This window comes from Epargyreus clarus, unplaced genomic scaffold, assembly GCF_041222505.1.
Source record: "Epargyreus clarus isolate Ecla_fem2 unplaced genomic scaffold, WU_Ecla_fem_2.2 ptg000021l, whole genome shotgun sequence".
Taxonomy (NCBI): domain Eukaryota; kingdom Metazoa; phylum Arthropoda; class Insecta; order Lepidoptera; family Hesperiidae; genus Epargyreus; species Epargyreus clarus.
In genome coordinates, this window is record NW_027332228.1 from 14,793,288 (window position 1) to 14,818,469 (window position 25,182).

The 25,182-nt window shown below is 34.4% G+C and overlaps 1 protein-coding gene across 2 annotated transcripts in view; it reads left to right on the forward strand.

Annotated features, from left to right (window-relative positions):
- Tet (Ten-Eleven Translocation (TET) family protein) overlaps positions 1-25,182 on the forward strand; it is a 152,244-nt gene continuing 127,062 nt past the window's right edge. Inside the window, exons 1-2 of one of the 2 annotated variants that reach the window (XM_073085001.1) lie at positions 1-153; positions 19,075-20,965. In XM_073085001.1, the coding sequence (XP_072941102.1) occupies positions 19,820-20,965 (1,146 nt within the window). In that variant the 5' untranslated portion in view covers positions 1-153; positions 19,075-19,819. The remainder of the gene's footprint in view (positions 154-19,074; positions 20,966-25,182) is intronic. The other variant, XM_073085002.1, reaches the window with a different exon arrangement.

Sequence of the window (25,182 nt, forward strand, 5' to 3'; positions counted from 1 at the left end):
TCACTCCCGCGCCCGACACGCGCACCGCTGACGCGATCGCGAACTCCGCATCCCTTTTTGTTTATTTTTCGCGTGCGTCCTTCGGGCCGTTCGTTTCCGAGGCAGCGAGACGAAGAAAAAAGGAGGCGCGGATGGATCAAGCGACCAGAGAAGGTACCGAGTGCTAAAGTTGTGCGAGCTTTCGAGTTGTGCAAGTGTAGTTACGAAGTTGTAGTGGAAGCTTCTGGTTTTTTTGTGGATTGTTTAGTTAGACGCGGATGGCAGCAGAGCGTGAAGGAGCGGGCCCCGTCGCGTGCTTCCGCCAGAGCTTTCGTTGTGCAGCTTTCGCGAATCGATCCTCGTTTTCCTGCTACGCACATTTACGCACTTCATAGAGCTGGTTGTTTGCGTGAATGGGTGCACTGTTGAACTGAGTCCTTAGAGTTATGTTTAGAAAGTTTGTGCAGTATTTTAGTCTTATAATAAGCTTTGAAGTAGTTGCTGTTAGTTTTTGAGTTGTACAAAGTTTGATGAGCTACGAAGTATGTAGAGTCTGACACGGTGTCTGCCGGGAGCGTTTGAAAGCATTGAAAGTTATACGTATAAGTTACGATGACGCATCGGCATGTCATTGTGAACTGCGCATGATGTCACGTCATTTAACCCTTAATAACTCGCGCAAAATCAAATTGAGATGTCTTCATTGTATTGGGGATTGCTCTGACATTCGATTTTATGCACGAAACGGTTATATTATTGACATGACACGTGTAAATACGGGAGAACATAGTAACTAAAGTAGTATATTTAGTTGCGGTTATTTACTTTTACCTACTAATATTGTAAATACCTTCTTTAGTTATGTTATTCGTTTACGTTTTGTAGATAATTAAATGTTAAAGTGTATAGAGCCGCAGACGCATGTTAAAAATAAGGAGCATAAAATTTTACATTTTCATTTCATAAAATAGTTATAATCTCTAGAAAAGTAGCTAATGTAGAGTCGCACTGTAAAAAAGTAATAAAAGTAAATAATAGAAAAGTAGAGATATATAAGTATATATTACAGTATTGCACATTATCTCAACTATTTCTAAAAGGTTAGATCCTTACAAATGATGGTAATATAATATTGAACGAGAGCGTTGTAGTGAAGGATGACTCTATCATCTGTAAAATATGTCTCTATTTTATTAGACTCCTATAAGAGCATTAGGTGCTTTCGTTATTTCTTTAAAATGTATGTTACATTATTGATTAATGTTTTCTATTCTTTACAAAACATTTTTATAAAAAATCTAAGATACAATACTAATAGTAAACTATTTTAAAAATTTATGTACGACCTGAACTTAGTCAATTAAACAGATTTTGTAGTTCTATGAACGGTTTTTTTTAGGTTTTTATGTACCAAAATAAAAACACAAAATAGTAAGGATAGTAAAAATTATTATATTTAATAATTACCTATAAATAATTTATAATATAGTGTATTGAAAATAAAAAATCATACATATTACACTTTCATGCTTTTTCGAGTTTAGAAATACGAGTACTTTATTGTATAGATTTTATAAACAGACTAGATCTTGATTGAATAGTGTAGCTTCAACTGTTTGACAAAAAGGGGTTTAACTCTGTAAACTGCCAATAATAGTTGCGTATTTCCAAATATTTATTTCATACTCCATATAGAAAATCATGCAGAGAATATATTTGTTGTAAATATAAATTTATTTATTAATAAATACTTGATAGCGTAAAAATTCACAATATATAAAATTGGTAAGGTACAAAGTTAATTGAACATTTCACTTCCAAATAAGTAGATGGAACTCCAGCCCTTATTTTTGTAATTGAGTCATTGAAACTACGTCTTCATGTTATAACTCATTTATACAGCAATTGTATAACATACGTCATTAGTACATTATCATACAATTCAGTCCATTGAAGTGTTAAACATCTATAATGCAAGATGCCACTAACGGACGGTCCCACGGAATAATCGAATAAATAATACGCCTTCCTCTCGTGAATGCGATAATGGGGAGTCAAGTTCAGTGAGGCCAATGAAAACAAATAAACAAAATTGGCCAATTTCGCTCCACTAACTGTGCCCGTTGCCGCGGGAGCACCGATTGTGCAACGAACGCTTCCTTTTTAGTTCGATCCTAATGTATCCTCTGGTTGTTTCCCAAGAATTATCGGAACGATTTCTATGAATAAATCAAATTTAACTAATGTTATGGGTTCCATAGACATGCACACATACATGGATACATATAAAGAGTATGTGTACTCAGAGAAGTTCGACTTCTGCGGTATATGTTTTACTGGAAGTTGTACTTCTATGGCATAGATTAGTAAAGATTACTCTCTCCTAACAAGAAAATGTAAACAGTTTTGAGAATTTAAATAGTTGCGTAAAAAAGTTTTGCCACTTCTCCGTGCTAAAATGTCCCTAAAATATTGAAAATAATTATTTATTTATTATGTAAATTACGCAGTATTAGTTATTTATTCGTAAATTTTCTCTAAAAATGTTTTTATTTGTCAAGAATTCAAAAAAAGAACTTACTAATAAGCCGTATGTGCCTTCATTCAATTTCAAGGCGGCGAAGTATCTTTACTAATCTATGTTCTATGGTGTATTAAATTTTTCTAAAAAAATAAATGTGTAGCCATATTGCTACACATTTATTTTTTTAGTAAAATTTTAGTAAAACACGCAATATGGGGAACTATTTCAAAAATATTTATATTACGAAGTGGTTGGTACATTTCGTGTCATATCGTGTCATGACAGAGCATATCAAATCATACCTAAAAATAACTAATTTTAAGTGTAATTTTTAATAACTTAGTTATTAAGTAGTCTTTTCTGTAAAAAATGCTTAGATGCTTAGATTCGGTATTTTGAACATCCACTCTTATATTTTCCCCAGAAGCGCAAAAAAGTATGACTTCAAAAATAAGTACATACGTTTTCGACTTAAATATTAATAATTTAAATTATATAAATATCCAGACGATTTGTATGTCCTATTTAAAATTAGCTTTGACCGGAAATTGTTCCGGATTTTGCGTAGCAAATCAAAATACGTGTGGTTATGGTTCGGCGATCACTGTGCCACGTGGGTCAAATTAATATCTATTTAATTTTAAATATACGATATAATAGCCAGTAGCCTCATAGATATCTTTCGTTACGCTAGAAACAAAACTTTTTGTCAGGATATGGTCAAATTGACTTCATGTCGACTTATTTCCTAGACATAAAGTACATAAGGATTTTGCATTAGTTAAAAACTTTATTTCTAATGATCATTGATGACTACAATATACAATGTTATGAGATGAATTGCTTAATAGTTTGTACGGGATGATGTGTTCGCCCAGCGAAAAAATCCCACTTTAAATTAAAAATAAAAAAAAAAAATTGATGACAACATAACGTCGATGATGATACAACATGATGTATATGATATATGATATTCATGATAATATAATGATGATGAAAATAACCGTGATGATGATATAATCCAAATTGTCACAGGCATATGTCATTCAACTTAGCAGCACTAAACACACGATAAAACCAAGTGTCTATAAATCGATGAAATATCTTCGTTGATTCCTCGTTGAACGATGTTAGCACAAAACCTCAGCAGAGTCTCGTCTCTATCCGTGTTCGAATGCCATCATATACCGATTATTGCCATAAGTAATATCTTAAGTTGATTCATACTTTCTGTGGGATAATCCGCTTCTTATTGCTCTCGAGTAAACTGAGCAGGCGACTTAGGTTTTCATAAAGGCTGTGTGCTCAGCAGTACTATGATTTTACCGATTTGTCCTACGTATAAACGAGAGAAGAATTTCACGGTATTTTTGCACTGTACTTTAGTAGATATTATAAAGGACCAGTCTTACAAAAATTCTAACGCATATCTTAGATAGGTAGAAACAAAGATGTCCAGTGCATTTTATTTTAATTAGTCACTGTATTTATAGATATTTATTACTTATTTTTATTTAAATCTCAACTTGTATTTTTTCTATTTTCCTAAAGAATGAAATATATAAAAGATAAATAAAATATAACTTTAAACGAATAACTACGATCCGCCTAAAATAGGGTTAATGTTTTTATTGATATGCCTGATATTACAAGTAACCTTACATTTGAAGGTGGTAGAACCCTTTGTGGTTCGACTCCGGCGGCACCACCGCCACACCTATTTCTACCTAATAACAACAGTGTTAGGCGCTGCTGTGTTCCGGTTTGAAGGGTGTGGTAAGGGAGACAGACTTTTCTGAGGCGTTCCAACTTAGTCCTCAGGGGTAGCGGCGTATCTGTGGCCGACCTCAGGTAGGAATATCTAATCCTATCTGGGGTTGATTACAGATGTCCATGGGCGGCAGTAGCCACTTACCATCAGGTGGACTGCATGCTCGTCTGCTACTCTTATATTATAAAAAAAAAATGTCTAATTGGAATATAGTAACTTGGTATCACTGCTATAAAGCAGAAAAATAGTAATTCGATGCTAAATCAAAGCGACTTATGGCTATGCGGCAGTAATAAAAATCAGTGTCTATACACACGTAGAAGCTTACTTTCGTTTTCGTAGGTACTCAAACAGCACGTTTAAGGACAAAGTTTGGAGATGTAATTGTGGAGAATATTTTATTAGTCTCACGTTCATATCAATTGTTAATATCTTTGATATTAAAGGTATATATTTCAAGTTAACTTATTATAAGAGTAACTCAACATTACTGCTATAAAGTTGAAAAAATAGTAATTCGATGTATAATCATAGCGAGTTATGACTATGCGGCAGTAATAAAAATCATTGTCAGTACCCTCAGTATGAGTTTTTACAAAAATGACTGCTTTTGTATTTGTTTACGTATTTCCCATACATTTCCAATCAGTTCTGATATAGTCCGCTGGCGTTGATTGTAAATGTATGGGTAAATACGTAAACAAATACAATAACAGGCATTTTTGTAAAAACTCATACTAATGGTACACTTAGACGCTTACTTTCGTTTTCGTAGGTACTCAAACAGCACGTTTAAGGACAAAGTTTGGAGCTGTAATTGTGGAGAATATTTTATTTGTGCGCAACGTCGCGCCGGTGAATGCTCGACTTCCATTGTCCCATGAATGAGAGTCCATTTTATATTCTGTATTTAAGAATTCTCCAATTCTTAGTTCGAGAAACTCAGTGGCGTCGTTAGCTGATTATTATTTCAGGCAAGAAAAATCTTAAGGTTTTTATATTTTGTTTCGAATTTTAAATCTTTCTGAAATTATAAAATATATTTTTAATATTAGAATTGTGCAGAATATTTATTTCGTGATACAATGTTTTTAAATTAATTTGATCTTCAATCACGCCCCATTATAACGTTTACAATCCATTTCACTGAACACTTAGCAATAAACGAACGACAAAGCTACAATTTCGAAAGGAAACCGTACTAAATCATACAATCACAGTCATCCATGTGTGACTTCCTTTAAACAATTCTATGTCATAGGTGTAAGTACAAAAACTACTCAATTTCCGATGTCGCATCCGATAGTTGAGAAAGACGGCACAAAAAATCTTTACAAAACTGTATCGACCAAGATGGGTATGCGTTTCGATTTTGATTCTCAACACCGTATTGGGACTGCATAAGAGTGAACGTTGGATGTGTTTAGTTTCGTGGGTGCAAGGGCATTGTTGTTGAGATATTAAGGCATAAGAAAAAGTGGTAGTGTGGGAAAGATTGTTGTAAAAAATACCACATCTGCGCCTCTATTCAACTGGATTCGAGTGTCTGAATGGGATGGGACGGTAAACTATATATCGGGATTCTTTCGACGCCTTATCATTGTAGTGCTTCATCTTAATTCGGCTAGCTTTGTTTCTGTGGTATTTTAAAATAGTTTTCCATAAATTTTCGTGCATATGAAATATCTATTAAAATTTATGAAAATACTGAATCAAGAGTGTGAAAAGATTCAACAAAAAAGTAAAATTGATATATTTAAAGAAAAATTACATATAAAAACGTATGTAATCACGTAGTTTGTGATTTTAAGGGATATATTATTTAAATTATGTTTTCTGATAGAATCGTTTATGTCCTAATTTACACTTCTGGCCCGTATGGGGCAATCTTTATTCCGCTAGCTTTAGCCTCTTTATTATTTTTAAATAGTATACGAAAACGAATTTTACATATGAAATTTGTGGCTAAATAATTGAAGTGAATATAATTAAAATATTAATCTCGAGTAAGCTCTAAGAATAAGTCTAAAAATACGTGAAGTATAAATTAAAACAAAAAAAAGTGATGGCGACAATTTTTTATGGTAGTTTTTTTGTTTTTATATTTTTGTTTATCATTTTTGTATATATGTCAATTTTGTAAATAAGTTATTTTATATTTATAGTTTAATTTATTATTTTTCATTTTCTGTAAATTTAATTATAATTGTAAATATTGTTCAGTTAATAAACTATTATTTAATGATGAAAAAATTACATACATAGTTTGTCTTCTTAGTGGATACATTACTAAAATAAAGTTTTTGATAGAAGCTTTCGTCACCTAAAACACACTTATAGCCCTTGGTTAGTTTTTTGTAGAGTTCAATAAAGGTAAAAGAACTTAGATAGAAAACTCTGGAATTCCAGCTAGGCAGATATTTTCATTTATATATTTTATGTGTATATGTGTGTGTGTCTTATATTTATATGTTGACACTATGGAAATTATTTTAGAGTTCAAAATCCTTTTTAGAACTATAAAGCTTTTTTCATTATAAAATCTTACATCGACGAGGCCATTAATGAGTAAGAATTAGAATTAGTTATAAGTGCATATCGATGACGATACACGATGTTTTTATAGCGATGATTTCCTAAAATGTCCACAACATGTGCTCCCGAAAGTAATGAGGTGTAAGATTTATAAATGTCTTGATTTGATACAAAGATCGCAAAAATTAAAATGTGCTTCTGACATTTTACAGATATTTCTGTAGCGGTTCATTAAGTCAGTCAACAAATATTTTATCTTGAGTTGTGAATACGATATATTTTAGTTCCTCAAAAATGTAATTTTAGGTGTTTACGTACTGATACGTAGGTGACTTTGTATTTTCATGGTGCTCATACTTACATTATTTGTATCGGATATAAATTATTAATATTCGGCAATAAAATGAACGTCTAATCGCATAACTATTGTAAAACGAGACATACATTTTCTAACATCAGTCAAATAGATCTAATATAAGTGCATAGCATTGGATTATTTCATATTACCTTTAAAATAACACGGTTTTACTACAGACAATAGACTAAAAAGTTTTAGACTAAATAGATTAAAAAATATTTTTTATAACTTGCGTTTATTTAAGCTAATAACCCCAATCCCAATTTAAAACCAATAAGCCAAACATCCCACACATTCTACATTTTGCTTAAAAAAATTAAACTACCTTTCTTCTAAATATATTAACGCAAGCGTAAACAAAGCTTCCAAACATGTATTTGTAATAAATAACAGCGTATAATAGACCGAACCTACCGACAATCACTCTGATGTACATATCCTGTGCACGTCGTCATTACTACCGTTGATAACTCCACTTGTTCGTGTGAGAAACGTTACCACTTTACTATCATTTTCAAGTTGAACGTTTTACGCTTTGTCTATCATTTGCGAGTTTATGGTCGCACTGTTTGATTAATGGTAGTGTTGGTAGAGTAGAATTGCAGTGTTAGTGTCGTGGAATAGCAGTGATAGGCTACTGGTTAAATTCAGCTTCTCGATGCGTGTCAGAAATCAATCCTAATATTACAAGTTTGTTTGTTTGTTTGTTTGTTATATTATAACACCATAACTATACAACCGATTGTCATTAAATTTTGTACACACGTTGTCAGGGGTTAAGAAAAGGACCTAGGGTACCTTTTATTCCAAAAAAGCACCGTTCCCGAAATAAATACCTCTGACCGCGAGGGCAGCTACGGATAAAAGCTAGAAAGCATATATTTTAACAGCTAGGAAACTTATTCTGTAAAACAATTCTCAAAGGTACGTGAAGTTTACCAATCAGCACTTGGTCAGCGAGGCACCCTATGGTTTAAACCCTTCTTATTCCAAAAGGATAACCGTGCCCCGTAGTGAGATAGGACTGGATAGATCACGAGTTTACTTTTACAAGTTATATATTACTCTTTACGATTATCCATGTAAAGTAAAGTAAAGTGGCTACTTCGTTTGCATGGACTGAGAGACTACTTGAGTGTGTTGTGTCGGTCTAGAATGGTACAATTACCTCTCTTATCCCGTCGTTCTTGTTAGTACTGTAGGAAGTTGAGAGCTTAAATCTAGTTTCGCAATATTTTATTTACAAACAACGCACAGTGATCCTATTATAAAATAATTTTAAAAAGCTTCCTGTAGAATCTACGTCTATTGTCTGTCTTCTAGATCTATGTCCAGCTGTAAACCTTAAATGGTATATAATTAGGATTTCTATAAAATGACTATCACTGCTTAAAAAGCAGGCACGCGCTTCTGATTTTTCAAAGTTTGTCTGCGTATTTGTTATCTATCAATACATGTCTATTATAATAAGGCAGTGATAGCATAGTGGTTAAGAATCTCGCCCTCTCGATCGAGGGGTCCGAGGTTCATCCCTGGCACGCACCTCTGATATTTCAAAGTTATGAGCGTATTAGAAATAAATTATCACTTACTAGAAGGAAAACATCGTGAGGAAACCTACACACTTGAGAGATTTATAATAAAATTAAATCTCAAAGGTACGTGAAGTCCACCAATACGCACTTGGCCAGCGCGGTGGACTGTGACCTTATCCTTCTCATTATGAGAGGAGACCTGTGCCCATCAGTGGGACAGTAATGGAGTGATGATGATGAATAAATGTCTGAAAATGCTTTAAATTAGAAAAAATAGAAGTTTGCTAATTTGCACTAGACCAGCGTGGTGAAATATCTTGATTCTTCTCATTCTGAGAAGAGATCCGTGCCTTTTACTTTAGTGACGTTATTTCATCCAATCCAATATGTACGCCTAACATGGCGGACCAATTATTGTTATGCATCCTTTTTATATGGATATGAAAGGATTTTCTAAGAGGAATACAAGAAACAAAATGACGTTATTATTTTTTTTATTTATTTGAAGCAATTTTCTTTGGATTAGAAATGTGCTTCAAATATGGATTGTATCCAGGACTTGTTTAAATAACAAATTGATGTACTTTTTAGTACAAAACTTCTGTTAGACAAACTACAATAAGAGCAGTTCTATTGTAACTTTTCAAATTTAGCTTATTGTAAGAGATAAAATGGATTTCAAGTAAAAAGAGCAATACAACTAGTATTAAAGTAAATAGGTAGGTAGTAAAAAGAAATAGATGTCAACATAACAAAAAATATAAAAAATAAAGAAATCGTGTAGAAAAATTATGAATTCTGCTTCTCATATGTTACTATCCCATCGCTGGGCACATGTTTCCTCCCAGAGTAAAAGGGGCTTAGACCATAGTTCATGGCGCTGGGAAAGTGCGAATTCATAAACTTCACTTTACTTTATTTTCGTACCTGAGAGCCGAATCTGGGACTGATTGAGAGGCTGAGATTTTAACCACTAAACTGCCACTACATGAGCTCTACAAGGTCTTTATAGCAAAAAATGCAAAAAATAGAGTATCCGTGTCTACAAATTACAAATATAGAGTACACACGCTATATTTTCTCAAGTTCTAAATATCTTCTTTACATATAAATCGTGTCCATAAATCGCGGCAATTGTCTACTGCGATAGAGTTGCTGTTATTTATGTTGTTCAGCACCTCTGAGCGTGCTCTAGCGTGTGTAGAGGTTAATAGAGACAAAACGTTTGTAATGTCTGGCAATTTTTGGTTTATTTAACTTTTTTAAATATTAAATGTTCGAGTTTTTGGTTAAATTTTGTGTTTTTGTTGGATATGAGTCTCTACTCATGATTGTAGAAGTTCTTACCGTTCTCTACCTTGCTGTTTTAATGTTAATAATGTATTTATTAATTTATAATATTGAAAAACACTAATATCTAAGTTTGAATAATCATTTTATATATGTTATTGATTGATTTTTTTTACATTTTTATTCATAACTATCCTATCCTAACCTAAACAGTTCAATTTAAGTGGCAATTCTTTTAAATTTGTATATTTCTATAACTTACTAAGGCAAAAGCCGAGTCGTATCACCTTTATTATTTACGGCCAGTTACTCCCATACACTTGTATTATTAAATTGACTTTTTAATAAAAAGTTAAAATGCAATAACTTCACAATTTAAGTCTGTTTATACAGAAAGCACGTGCGGTATGCCCCTTAACCGAATACGTCTTACAATGTTGATGTGAATGTCGCGAAAAGACCGGAACGAGTGAATGAACGAAATGGAATGAAAGTGAACGTACTATGTTGCTACTATGTACGTGAAGGTATGAATACAGGTTAAGATATTAAAGTTGTTACAATACAACAATACACTGAACATGAAGAGGACAACTGTCTTCCACGAGATATACATTGGTAATAAGAAATATATGTTAAACGTCAATTAATCAGATAACATGTCAAAGTGAAGCGGGATGAAACTTTAATCCTATATTTTAATCTGTTTGGATAAATAATCAGATTTGTCAGTAACTTCAAAACATTTGAAAATTTCAAAGTTTATGAAATTACTTTTCAAATTTCAATTTTATTTTTGACACCAAAACGTTAAATTAATTTTTCATTTTAATCTAGCTAAACGGAACTAGAATATGAAACTTATAAAGCTTCGTTTACTCTCAGAAATTTTGCTTAAAATAAAAAATCGTGCACTACTCTAGAGGTATACTTGTCTGCACTTTGAGGAATGGAATTTACAGCTCGGTATGATACCAGTGAATCCATCGCTTCAGACGCAAGAACGTTATAAATGTTTGGAATGGACAGTACGGATAGTAATGGACATAGAAAGGAATTTGAAGATTCCTCGTGGCATATACAATATACAAGGCACTTATTATGTTACTTATGTGTGTAATCGATACATATACAAGGCAGTTATTTGTGTAATCGATGTTGGAGCAGTAATCTAGTGTTGGGCCTTACAATGTCGAATGTCCGACAATAGAGTCCAGGGTCCAATGCCTGCTACCAACCTCTTAGGTTCTTGAATGAATGTGTATATTATATTAATTGTTTTGCTTTTCCAGTATAATAAAAATCTTAAGATTTTGTAGCTTTGTATTTTCTCAGCTTGGTAAACTATGACCAAATAAATAAAATTTACATAGACAGGTCTTCTCTACGGTTAGGTCTACAACAGAAGGTAATCCTGTGCTTAGTAGGGTAATTGTTGGCTCATAATAAAGTTTAAAAATTATAACCTTAAGTTAATATATTTTTTATTATTATTATTCATTTTTTATTATTTATAACTGTTGTATAGTCTGCGCCATACTGCTAGTCCGCTCTGAAGTTGGTGCGACCAGGTGTAATTGTATATTTGCTGTGGCGACGCGATTCATTTCTATATTCAGAACGGACTAGCAGTTTTACGCGGATTATATCTACTATATTTGAGGAAGTGGAAGTGGAGTATTATATTTCAAAGTAAGTAGCATTAAATTGGAGATAATATACGTACAATCGATGTTCGAGTGGTTATCAATATTTTATCTATGATCGCCGTAACGGAGATATCAGTTTCCGGTGCAGGTATGCGCAGGCGCCGGATGTGTTACTTTGTACACAGCTGGTTCGTGAAGTAAACTCAAATAGTTGCTATAAAGTTATGGCGGAACAAAATGTGAAGCCTTGCGAATACAGGGTTGGCAAGATTCTTTGAGTAAAATATTTTAATATACTCTGTTATGAATTATTGATGTAATAAAGGCATCAAGTATGTTTCAATAATATGTTAGATAATATACACATTTATGTAATAAAAATAATAGAATTTACTCGCCAAATAATCAGTCGTTTAGGTATGTAGGTTTCGTAACCATGTTTTCGTTCATAAAAGTTCGTTCATAAAAGTTTCGTTCATAAAATAATAAATGATTACCCGTAATATACAAAAAGTTGCAATTTAGTTCAAATAAAAGTTAACAAAATAATTCAAAAAATTTTGATTTGGAAATTTCACAACCTTATTGTAGGGCGTAACAAAGTTCAAAGCACTCAAGGGATGGGGGTTACAGAGTGTTGCATTATACATTTTGCTTTGCAATAAATACTTCATCATTTATATGAATTTATTTTTATTGGGTTCATTGTTTATTAATTTATCAATTTATCGTGTACAGTTGATTAAAATTACTTAATTATTGAGCAAAAAGTAAAAGGACATAAAAATAATATCGCATCTTTGTAAATACTGAAGTATGTCAAATACAGAAGTGTATGAAGAAAAATCTCATCCATATGTGAATGAAACTAAATACTATACTAGACGTATAGTATTTAGTTTAATTTTTATGTCGGATTCTAGCAAAGCTAAAATTATCCTCACTAAATTCATTTTGAATTCGTCGATATTCATGAATTTAATAAACCTTCTTTGGAAGTAAAACCACCAATAAACTGATAAAACTTAAAACTACCCATTTGTAAATAATCCATTTAACATTGAATAATCACTAGTAGGCCTGGATTCCTCGAAAGCTTGTCAGCTTATAGTGTACCATATAGTGTCATATATGGTAAGAAAGCTTTAAATATTTTGAAAGCATTATCAAGAACTCTTATTGCTCCCCATACTGAAGTGAGTGATGATTAATTTCTACTTAACACGGCTTCGAAACGCAAAGGTAAAATGCCGTAGGTTCATTCATTTCTGTAACGCTAACAAATGTACGCTATCAACGAAAGCTGTAGGAATGTTGCACAGATGTCGCCTTCGTATTCCGAACACAAACACGAAACAGCTCGGCATCACGCACATACATTTCAAGTTCAGCGTTCACAGATTCAAGGATTTCCGAACATCATCTAAACACTCGGTGCGTTCGCGACGCTGCACAAAAAAGCGACAACATCCGACTCTAAAAATAAGCCATATAATTACAGCGCAAAGCTGAAAGCGCAATGCTTTCGCTGCAGCGGTTGTACGGTTGCCCTTGACAACCGAGACCCAGATACTATCGCGTTCCACGCACACAGCCCCACGCCACCCACACAGCCAGAACTCAGACGAATCCTTGCGCACACAAACCTATTCCGCTCTGTACCAACACGCAACACATACGCGATTTCGAGCTGCGTTCCGTTCCGACTGAGCTTTTTAATCTTTTTTTTCGAGGAACGCTCTTTGTGCGCTTCTACAAAGAGTTTTGCCTTGTGATTACTAGTCGGGACGGCTTGATCGTACTTTTGTGCTACGGAACGGTGACGCAATATTGGAAGGAGTTTTGGATTCCATAGAAATTACTTCTAAAGCTATTGGTTTTAAATTGTACATCATGTTAAGGAACTTTAATACTTTGATATTCCTTACCTTAGATTGAAATCTTTCTCCGTGATATAAATTTGTAATATTTGCATATGTACAATGAATTTTGCCAAAAAAGAGAGCCTAGGTGGCCTAGATTAATTACATTTTAGAAGCACTTTGGACTTCTGCAACAAAACATTCTTTTTCTCATGTTCTACCTCCTCTAATCTAATATGCGGATCAAAGATTACTGAAACTCAAAACTAAGCCTAAATATTTCACCCAAACGAGATGACTGAAAAATCTATCAAAACAAAAGCGTCTATTGTCAAAAGCATACATAGGCACTACATACACGATTCGAGCACTTTTTGCGAGTTAAGTTCATTCGGGAGAGCTTTCCGCATAGCAAGTACGTGGAACTTTCCCCTAAGGAAAATCTGTCAGGTACTCAAGGGGAAACGAAAAAAGTCGAAACAGGCATGTTGCAATTTAGCCGCGCTTTGTCGACTAAACAAAAGACAGGCCCTTTGATGCAAGTTTGCGCGGTAGACATTAAGTTTGCCGAATTCGTGTGAAATTCGCTATACGTCATCGGAGTGTACATTTTAGTAGAGTGTGAGTATGTTTAAGTAAAGGTACATTAAAAGTGCGATCGAGAAAGTTTATCTAAAGTAAGGACATTTGTTAAGAGTCATTCAAACAGAGATAGACAAAAACAAATGGATAGAAATGAAAAAACAATTATGATAAAAAATCGTAACAGTTACTTCAAAAAATACCGGCACATTTAGTATATTAAAAGGGAAATAATAGCAACATAAAAAGAAAAGGAACATATTTATATTTTGGAACTTCATGTAGATTATGCATCGTATGCTATCTAATAGAGATAGTCAGTTCATCTGTTAATAATATTGTGTAGTCTAACTATACAGTTCAAAAATATACTATTGCTACATATATCATAACAGCTATGAAGAATAGCCGCTATAAAAAACGCTTTCTACACTCCATACACTAGGATTCCCTGTATCGTGGGTGCTATGGACACACAGAGACAAATACACAAACACCCAGACCCAGAAACAGAAACCTAAATTCATAAATTAGAAATCTGTCTGGCCGGGGATCGAACCCAGGACCTCTGCGCGTCAGAGCGTCAGAGAAACCTATTCTTGCGCGTAAATCCCGCCATACATTACAGGTACACATATTCGATATTTCTATATCATAAATGTACGTAGGAATCCTTTGACGTCACTATTCCTGCCGGCGATGTATTCTGTAGACAATCCTATTCAATCGTAATGTTCTTTCTATTTAAAGACGTTGTACAAAACGTGACTATTTGTAAGAACGATTCGCAAAAATAGAATTTCATTTTATAGTATCAATGTTATTATTTCACAACGTTATTATTGCTTTGTTGATTTGGGTACAGTTGGAAACGAGTTATTACAATTTTATTTTATTTGAGAGAGCATGTTACTTGTTATTTGTTTTTTATTGATCGCAAAAAGATCCAATGGCAAAAAAGATATGTCAATTTAAATATAATCTAAAGAACAGTAATATTGAGTGAATTCTCGGATTCAAGTTACTCAATTACATTACGTTATGGTAAAATGAAATACGTCAATTTGAAGATAAAAAATCGATAACTCTAGGCAAATTAGTGGGCAAAAGCCATTCAATAACATGTAAACTTTTTACCTTTTACTACAATTAAACATTTATTTCCCTCAATCGGCAAGATGAAAATATATGTCAATTTAAAGATAAAGATTAATAACACGGAGTGAATGCGTGGGCAAAAGCTATTTCTTAACATATTTAATTCTTACCATCGTACAATAAAATCGTAACATTTGTTTACCTCAATCAGCAAAATGAAAAGATACGTCAATTTAAAGATAAAATCAATAACCCAGGATGGATGCGTGGGCAAAAGATATTCAGTAACATATTGACCTTTCACCATCCTACAATGAAATTATAACATTTATTTACCTTAATCACAAGGTAAAAAGATTAGTCAACATAAAGATAAAGATGAATATCACAGGGTGGACGCGTGGGCAAAAGATATTCAATAACATATTGACCTTTTACCATTCTAAAATTAAATCGTAAAGTGCTCATAACAATCTGCCAAAAATAATCCGGATAAAAATAAAATCGGACGTATCGCTTAGAAAAGACACGATTTTAAATTGAAACATTTTAAAAATAGTTGCCCTCAAAATAGTGGATCCAAAATAGAGCGTGGCATTACTATGAACGTACCCTTCTATTAATAGTTTGTTTACAACCGATAGACGCCCACGAAAATGGCTCCATGTAACGCGGCCAAATACTTGAGTCTCTACGCGAACTATCGCGCTTTCTAGGTTTGTTGATCTCTACAACATTAATTGGTATAAAGCTCTACATTTTATACATACACATAATAAAATATGAACACTGTACAAATGTGATACTCATGAGTATTTAGATCTAAAATTTGCGGCAGCATTTCAATATTTCTATTAAGTTTGAATATTTATTATTTAAGATGTTTAGGGTTATTTAGTTTCTTAGTTCTTAAATGATCGCTACATAGTTATGGAATACCTTTATGCTACAGAGACGTATCGTTACTTTGCAAATGATTAACCTCTAAGCAAAAATACAATAATCTAAACATCTGCCACTAAAAAACTGTTAAATATCTTTAAGTACATTAATGAGGTTAAATAGTCTCATTGAAATGTATCGTATTTAAACATTCTTAAAAGTTAACATTTTTATACAATATTATTACCATATGTTATTACCTTTCAACGTTAAAACAATACACCAAGAACACGCAATCCACGGATACGTAAAGATTACATCTCATTACTATGCGGTCAATATAAGCGTATAACTCAATTAAAACGATAAACATTTGTTGCAATGTAAGCCGCAATCAATAAGTTGAAGAACAAGTGAGTCACACCAAGCGACACAATGTCAGCAAGACTGATATATTGCTCAACGGAAGCTCATGTTTTATATGCTGGAAAGGAAAAATAGAGTAAAAATTGAGCGACTTGTATTGTGTAAAATATTTCGTCAAGTTACTTTGTCGTATTTTTTGCCGTATGTTATGAATGTCGTAAATTTTGAGGTGGTAGAACCCTTTGTGGTTCAATTCTAGCGATACCACAGCCTCTCCTATTTCTATCTTATAACACACTAGCTGACCCAAACTACGTACCGCCTCAAAGTCTATTTATCAAATAAATTTCATATAAAATATAGCCTATGTTACTCGTAAATTTTGAGCCTATTCATTACAACCAAACAAACAAACAAAGTTTTCCTCTTTATAATATTAGTGTAGATTAGTGTTATAAGAAAAAGCTGGTTCAATGCTGCTGTGTTGTAGTTTAAAGGTTGTGGTTAGGGATGCTTCCCAATGCTTTCCAGTTGTGTCCTCAGGGAAAGCGGCGTATTTGCGGCCGACGTCAGGTAAGAATCTAATCCTATCTGGGGTTGAGGTCCTTAGCCACTTACCATCAGGTAGACTGCGTGCTCGGCTGCTACTCTTATATTATAAAAAACATTATTGTCTTCCTGCAGGTTCTCATATAGTGAAGGTACCTGAGGTTGACCACATATTCTCCGAATGACATCTTTTCTGCACTAAGTTAATTAAGGATTTCAAATCAAGACCTTTAAATAAAATCACAGCTTACAACGAAGTTATAAGGTAGAAAAATTTATAGAATTCTTACTATCTTTAAATTATCTTATTTTGAAAGATTTTGTTAAAAGTGTAGTAAGGGTAATGCGGTAGCGCTTTTGTTATTGTAATTCGTGCAAATATATGCAAACACAATAAGAACAAGTGGAAAAATATCTGCACAATAAGCTACAGTATACATGCAGCTAAGACTCACAAATCACATACCTTGCTTCACCTACCAGTAAAACATCGTAAAATATTAAGTACATAGGTATAGTTCGCATAAAACTGCTAGTCCGCTCTGGATATGGAAATGAATCGCGTCGCCATAGCAAATTGTATGACTACAACTGCTCGCAACAACTTCAGAGCGGACTGTAATCAATGGTCATACTGGTAAGCAACTCCATATAGAGAGTTCTACCTGAAATCCATGCGTTGCCAATCATGAGAACTAAGATGGTAGCCGTTGTAAGTCATCCTTCATCTGGACCCTTCCATAGAAACGAACAACTGTCTTACGCTAGAAAAAGCGGAAATTTAAAAAAAAAATGTAAGGTATCACTTACAATTTTACTTTAAAAAAATATTATTTGATTGGCAATATCAAAGAGCATTTAATTGGCATATTATAAAAAAAGGTTCTTCAACACTTGGGGTGAGTTGCACGCACGGTATCGGGGTCAGGTCGCTGACGTCACAGGCGTGAAATGTTACCAGCACGACAATGTGGTTATCGGCCCGCGAACTTCTTTATATTATGACGCGTTGAATAAAGATGTACTTTCTTACGGAATTTTACTTGCTTTTTCCTTTTTTGGCAATTTATTTGGTCTTTGTGTTTGATGCTTAAGAGCTGTAGCGTGCTAGATTTGTGTAAATCTTTGATGAACGTTAAGCAACGTCGATATTAGTTGGAATTTGGATAGGTGATCGCTAGTAACATTTATGTGTGATTCTGTGCTTTTTAGGGCATGTTAAACTTTTGGTATCTGTTGTTGTTGCTGGATCGTAACCTTTCCTGGATTGGCCCTCAACACCCGACCGCACTCCCAGAAAATGAAGCAGTTTCTCACACCTCGGACCAGTTTCCAGGACTCCTCAAGTTGTTAGGGACTCGTACGCAGCAGTGGGCACAAAAACGATTGCGGTCTTATAATACTTTATCTGATTTACTCCACATTTTAATACTTCTTATATTTAACTTTACTTTTATGAAGAGATATGTTAACTCTTTTTTCCTTTTCCACATGAAGTACTCTTTTCACATAACATTATTTAAAAATATACCATTAAAATCTTCTTACTTCAAAACAAACGTCACTAATATCACACTGTTGTGAATCTCATTGGCATTTTTCAAACCCCAAGAATTCAAGTTTCAGATGTAACTAATTTTAATATAATTAAGTACTTGATACAATTTATTTTTCTAAAACGCACACAAAATAATTGAAGCCACTAACAATCTATTCATTCGATGGGAAGCCGTTCGCGCCATCGATTCGCGCGTAATTCAAAACAGCGGCCGCGCATGCGCCATTTTGTTCGTAGTAAACATGTCGAAGTGTTGCCATTATTTTCCAATTTTCCGCACTCTCCCGTTCGCTCTGTTAGTCATAATTTACATAACTGTCTTCGCTACATATCGCTATTATTATGGTATCTAATCTTTTGACTTTATTTTTATTTTTTGTAAGTACTTACACTCTTTACCCATTTGTTGATCAAAAATGTTGCTATATACGAAAAAAATACGAAAATGTGGGGAAATTTCGATTTAAGAACACTTTTTGTGTAATTTTATTTATGTTATTTTTATGTATATTTAAATGATTTTTCTTTTTTTACAGATTGGTGCAGGCCGCACGGATAACACCGGCCAGCCTCCGCCTCATGCGCCGCGTCAACCGAATTCAAAAAAGCAACCAAAAGCCACGAAACCCTCAAACCAAAGCCTCCAGTCATATCTTTCGTTTCGAAAATCGAATATAAGCACTATTTTTTAAACCTTTTAACGATAAAAATTTAAATCAAATAGTATACGCTAACTCCCAAACAGTACAAATTAATTTAAGTCTGAAGTGATCGGTATTTACAATAAAAAGAAGCCTTCAAGAGCGAAGTTTAAGAAAGAATCTATCAACGACCAGTATTTAAACGTTCCAAAATAAATAGTTCGTTAAACGAGTGCACAAAATATTTTATCGAATAGTTAACAAATTAGTAACGAACCAATTCCTCGAGCATTTTCTAAAAAGTCAGCCAAAGATTTTTATAAGCCCGTAGCTATTAAGACTCTAAGTTAACTGCCTCTTATTAAGGATTTTTTACATTATTTATTTCATAGTGAGAAAACGAAGATATTGTGATTAGTGTAGTGTCAACCGGTGTGCCGTATAATCGTAACTTAAGTGCTATTTAGTATACTGCGGACGTAAGTTAAGAAGCCAGGATTAAAGTACAAATTATCAAGTTCCAGTGCAGTTCCGAGTGTTCAGTACAACGTTAATAGACTTAGTAGAGCTTATTTTTGTATAAGGATTGGAAACGCGAAAACGAAGGCGACGCGATGAGGTCGCGTCGGGGTAACACGTCATGAGCGAAGCGCTCAGGAGCGAGGCGGGCGCTGACAACGCGCACTTACCGCCTTTCTCGACGTTCGGCGAGATGGCCGACAACGAGCACAGGATACTCACCGCCGACACCCGGCTCATCGACCCCTCGTGGGAGTACTACGAGCGACACGGCGACACGGTCTCCGTGATCGCCAGCCAAGCGCAGTACCGACCGTGGGAGTCCATGCCCATCACGGTCAACTCGAAGGATGCGATCCTGCGAGCTGGATTCGCATCACCACTGGAGTACCAGTCGGTTACTCTGCAGCCCATAGCCAACAAGCTGCCGTCCTTCCAGAGCCAGTTCCAAACATTTCCGGAGACGACTGTCATACCAGAGACGGGGTTGCCGAGCGTGACTCCCGTTCCAGTCACAGCCAGCCCGACACCCAGCGCGAGTCCTAGTCAGTTAACCCAGCTCACGCAACTAACAACACCCTCGTCTCCAGCGCACTTAACGACATTGGCGCAAGTGACACCCTTGTCCACTACTCTAACGACACTATCACCAGTTAATGCTACAACATTCCACACCCTAACAGCAGTAAATGCCAGGAGTTACCCTCTTGTGCCAGCACCTTTACAAGCCAGAGAACTAACACAAGTCACAGGTCAGGCATACATCGATGACCGCCACATACAGTTATACCAACCAAATATTGCCACCATCAATGCTTTTCCGACGCAAAATGGTATTTTACATCAAAATGGAACGCTTCTTCATCAAAACGGAAGTATTATCCAAAACATCCAAAGTCCAACAGTGGTACACGTTCTAAAGAATGAACCATTCGACGTTAAGAGCCTTCAAGATAAATATACTCCAAATGGGCTGCATCACAGTAATTTCCAAAATCCGATGCTAATTGATAATACTTACGACAAGAAGTCTAACGGTTTTGGAAGCGCGTCATCACCCACGAGATCAGACTTTAGGAAGAAGGAGCGACGGAAAATGCGTGCAAATAGTTCTGAATCTGATGGGTCCAATATGGAAGTGGGGTCGGAAAGTAGTGGGCAAGTGGCAGCGGTATCATCTACTGCGGGCTTCAAATCCCCAATGCATGGACCACCGCCGATGGCCACCGGTCCTATGGAGCTCGACGACATATCCAGTGAAAAACAGGTGAGTAACTAGTATTACGGAACCAAAAATAGACGTAAATTTAATAATATCCCGAATTATGTGTAAAGTATACGTCGTCTCCTTTAAATTTCGTTTATACAAGATATATTCCCGGCAATTGGAGATTTACTTTGTGACTCAGAATTAAACAAACTGTACACGCAATATAGAACAAGTTCAAACGTACACAATAAAATCAGACACGACAACTAATCTCTCTTTCCGCGAATTGGCAAATTGCGTAAACAAGACGCTGGGGAATTGCGAAAAGCTGACTGAATATTCGACGAAAGATATGAGAATTCTCTGAATTTCATCCGACTACACGGCGTTGAAAGTAGATATTCGAGAGATCCCGAAAAAGCGAAACTTTCCCAGTAATTCCACCTTTTATTATTCGGGAGGCAGTTTTTATTCTCGGTCCCGAGTTTCGAAATGGCCGAACTCTCTGTCTTCGCGGCTATAAATTTAATAGTTAGCCGATTCGCTTGCTCCTCCAATAAATTAACTTCCTCTCCCGTTTAAAACACAAATTAAAGTCGGGCGATTTACGCGTGTCCTGCTTAGAAAATTTTATGAGTTCCATTCAAAAAGGGCGGATACAATTAGGCGGCACTTTTGTGAAGGTTTAACACTAGTGGAGTTCTCGGCTTTGGTTTACGGCCGCGAAAACGTTGTTCGCGCAATTTCCACGTTCTCTCGCTCCATGGAATCTAATTTACAACACCTTTGAGTATGCTAGTAAATGGAATCGCTCGCACATTCTTCCTATATTCCTTGATAATGGAAGCGTTGAAAAAGTTTGTCTAAATACTAGAAAAGGTCCAGGTTGAGACGACATTCCTTCAACAATAAATGTCAGCGCTTCCTAGTCTAATAACGAACACCTTTGCGCTGGCGCAGCTGCTAGTCGCAACTATATTGCGACTAATTGCCTTTACGGAACGTAGTTTTTGCTGGTCAACGTTTAGATGTTAGCTTAAACGGTGGGCACGGAAGGACGTCTTAATTGGCTTTCAACTTGAAGATATCTTGAATACTTAACGTTTGTTCTATTACAAGAATTCATATAATTTCGTACTTGCTACTTCAAATTGTAATATCAGTAAAGTGGAGTATAATTCCGATATAATTTACCGGGGATGATGATTTTAACAAAAAATGTATTCTTGTAGGAATGCACTTGGTAGAATTTCAAAATTTTATAATACGCTATTGTTGCGCGAAAATAAATTGGCGAGACGCAAAATCGAATTTTCAAATAACTTACATTGGACTTTCTCGTAGGCGTTTTTACGAAGGTAAGCTCAATTAAGCTCATTGTCTCGGGTACCGTTACACCGGCAGCGACTGACCCTAACAATTGTTCTTCGCGAAAAAGTACCAGATATAAAGATTTTATCGAATCCCTCATTACCGGCACGCAAACGTTAATCATAAAATTGCAATTTTCAAACTAAAAACAGAACCGTTATGCTTATCAAATTCGAGACATGCGATATCGTTTGAAGAATAACATTTTATTAAAAGCTTTTTTGTGAATAATTGCATATTTTTTTGGCAGTTTTAGGGCAATTTGTTCGAAACACAAATTATTACTTTAATGATGAGTTTGCTGTCCTTGCGTTTCTGACATCGTAATTGTAAAGATAAATGTTTTTTTGTGTAATTGTTTATATTCATAAAATTTGGCTATCGGCTATCGGTAACAGTATTTAATGGGCAATTACATGCCGTCGCCAAAGAACGTAAACATTAATAACAATATATTAGCGAAATTTATCGTTACAGTTACGAAAGTTTTATAAAAGTAAAACGTAAATCGACGTAAGAGAAACCGCACACTCGACATTAGAAGCGCTACATTTTTACCGCCTTCAAAGTCGTATACCTTCACCACAGATTAATAAATAGTTACTACGTAACCTTCACCCTGTTCTTCTTTTCTATATATATAATTCAATTCAACTATGAACAAGTTGTTTAATACCTTAATATAAAAAGGATATCAAAATCTTATCACTTCATGGTATATCAAAAGTTTATTTTGAATCACCCTTATGAAAAAGAAACTCATATTCAGGTCAGCCGCTATATTGAAATTCGTAGCGCTAAAAAAACGTATGTCGAATGTGCCGCCTTCCTAATATTAGTTACAATTTTTCCATCAGATTTATAAGAAATCGTACTTTACGGTATATTTGCTGTTTTTGTTGGTTCTATTATAGAAATGTTTATTTCCGTGTGCTAAAAATCGAATAAAACATTATGATAGACGCACTATATGAGTCAACAATACCCCTTTTTTCGGGACGTGTAAAATAATGTGTGAACGAACATTATCCCTAAGTCTTTGTGATAAGCAACATTCTGTTCTACCAAATCATATTGGGAAGTGTGGAACTAAAGGACCGTGTACACTATCCATACTATCTAATTGTATTACATACAAATCATCTATTAAACTATTTTCAACAATATCTTATGTTGTCTAGTTTAAGCGTTCTGGAATCTATAACGAAGGATATAATTTTGATAATAGTCTAACATTCAAAATCCGTCTCTGAATGTAAGTTAGAATGCCACGTATTTCAATAAAATATGAGGAGATAATTCATACAGTATCTTTTACGAAGTGTCGTAGATATCAGTAGGTAGGTATATATCAGTATGTCCATGTACCTTTTAAAGTGTATCACCCACTGACGCGACGGACAGCAAGACGGATTATGTGTACACCGCATAACTCATTATACGAATGAGTCAAGGGAAAACCCATTGCGAAAGTTTCCAAGAAACAAAGACCGAGAAAGCGGAAGAGACGAAATAATTTCCACTGATTTATTGTCTAAGTGCGGGAGAAACTAGAAAAAATAAATATTATCCCGGCGTGCTTAGGGAAGATGTATAGCAGTTTATAGGATCGGAATTAATGAGTTTTTCTTTGTTAAAGCTTAGGTAAACGACACTTGGGAGTGTTAACGTCTTAGCGAAATTAGTCCAATGTAGCTTTATATAATTCGCTAGGAAAATTAATTAGAATTAGAATTTGATATATTTTTGTGGCTAAAGGAGAATCAGATATCCTGTGTTTCGACTAATTGCACAACTGCCACTCTTTTTATGTTTATTGCAGTTAACTGTGTTAAATAGGTTCTATTTTAAATTTTTCTTCTTAAATATTATTTCAATTATGTATTTTATTAGTTCAGCCGTATTCAATATCAGGTAAAAAATAAACGTTAATATGTTATGTCTCGTTTGAATACCTAAATTATGTGCTCGTAAATGGTAATGATATTGAAATTACAGATAGACAATTTTATTTTCTTCTACCTAACAACACTTAATTACTGATATATAATTTGATCATATTGTGACGTAAATAATTTCACACCACTATCGAAAGCTCAAAATGTCATCTTAACCTGAGCTATCATTTTATTAATTGACATTAGCTTATGTATAATTTCCATAAAAGTTTTTACTGCATTCCTAGAGAAACTATGTAAGTATGAAGAGTTAATTGGTGTCAGAATATGGTTGTATTAGCCATAAAGAACATCTGCCGGACCGGATATCCAGCGATTAGAGCGTTTGACAATAAATATGAACCGGAGTCATGCATTTTATCGATTTATTGACGGGTAGCGTTACCTTAGCAGTAAAAATAGACACGTATTGCGCGTAAAACATATATTTCTTAACTTCGTAGTGCGTTAAAATATTAACTTGAGTTAGTAAAATAATAGACACCGGACCAAGCTCTGACTGACGTATAATTTCGTCTACATGAATGCGAACCTTTAATGGCGTAATGCATGATAGTAGTATTTTTAAGTGTATGTTCTTTTGTCGAATCAATTGAACTAAATAATCAAATTTCTTCATAATTTTACTGTTGAATATCATTTTACCAAATGACCTATCCGATGCGCAGTCGGGAGAAAATTGTACACGTGAAAAATTCTATTATTATTTTGTCTGTAATTACCGAAATTATCAATTATATCTTTGGATATTTTTATCGAATACTATTGGTACAAAAACTGAAAGGTCTCATGACTCATGAACTCATATTATTAAGACATCTAAAGCGTAATCTGATGAAAATTCTAAATGTAATAAATTCAAAAATCGAAACTTGATTATTTATTAATATAATCAATTATATACACTGATAATTACGTCGAATACCATAGTTACAGACCGGAAGG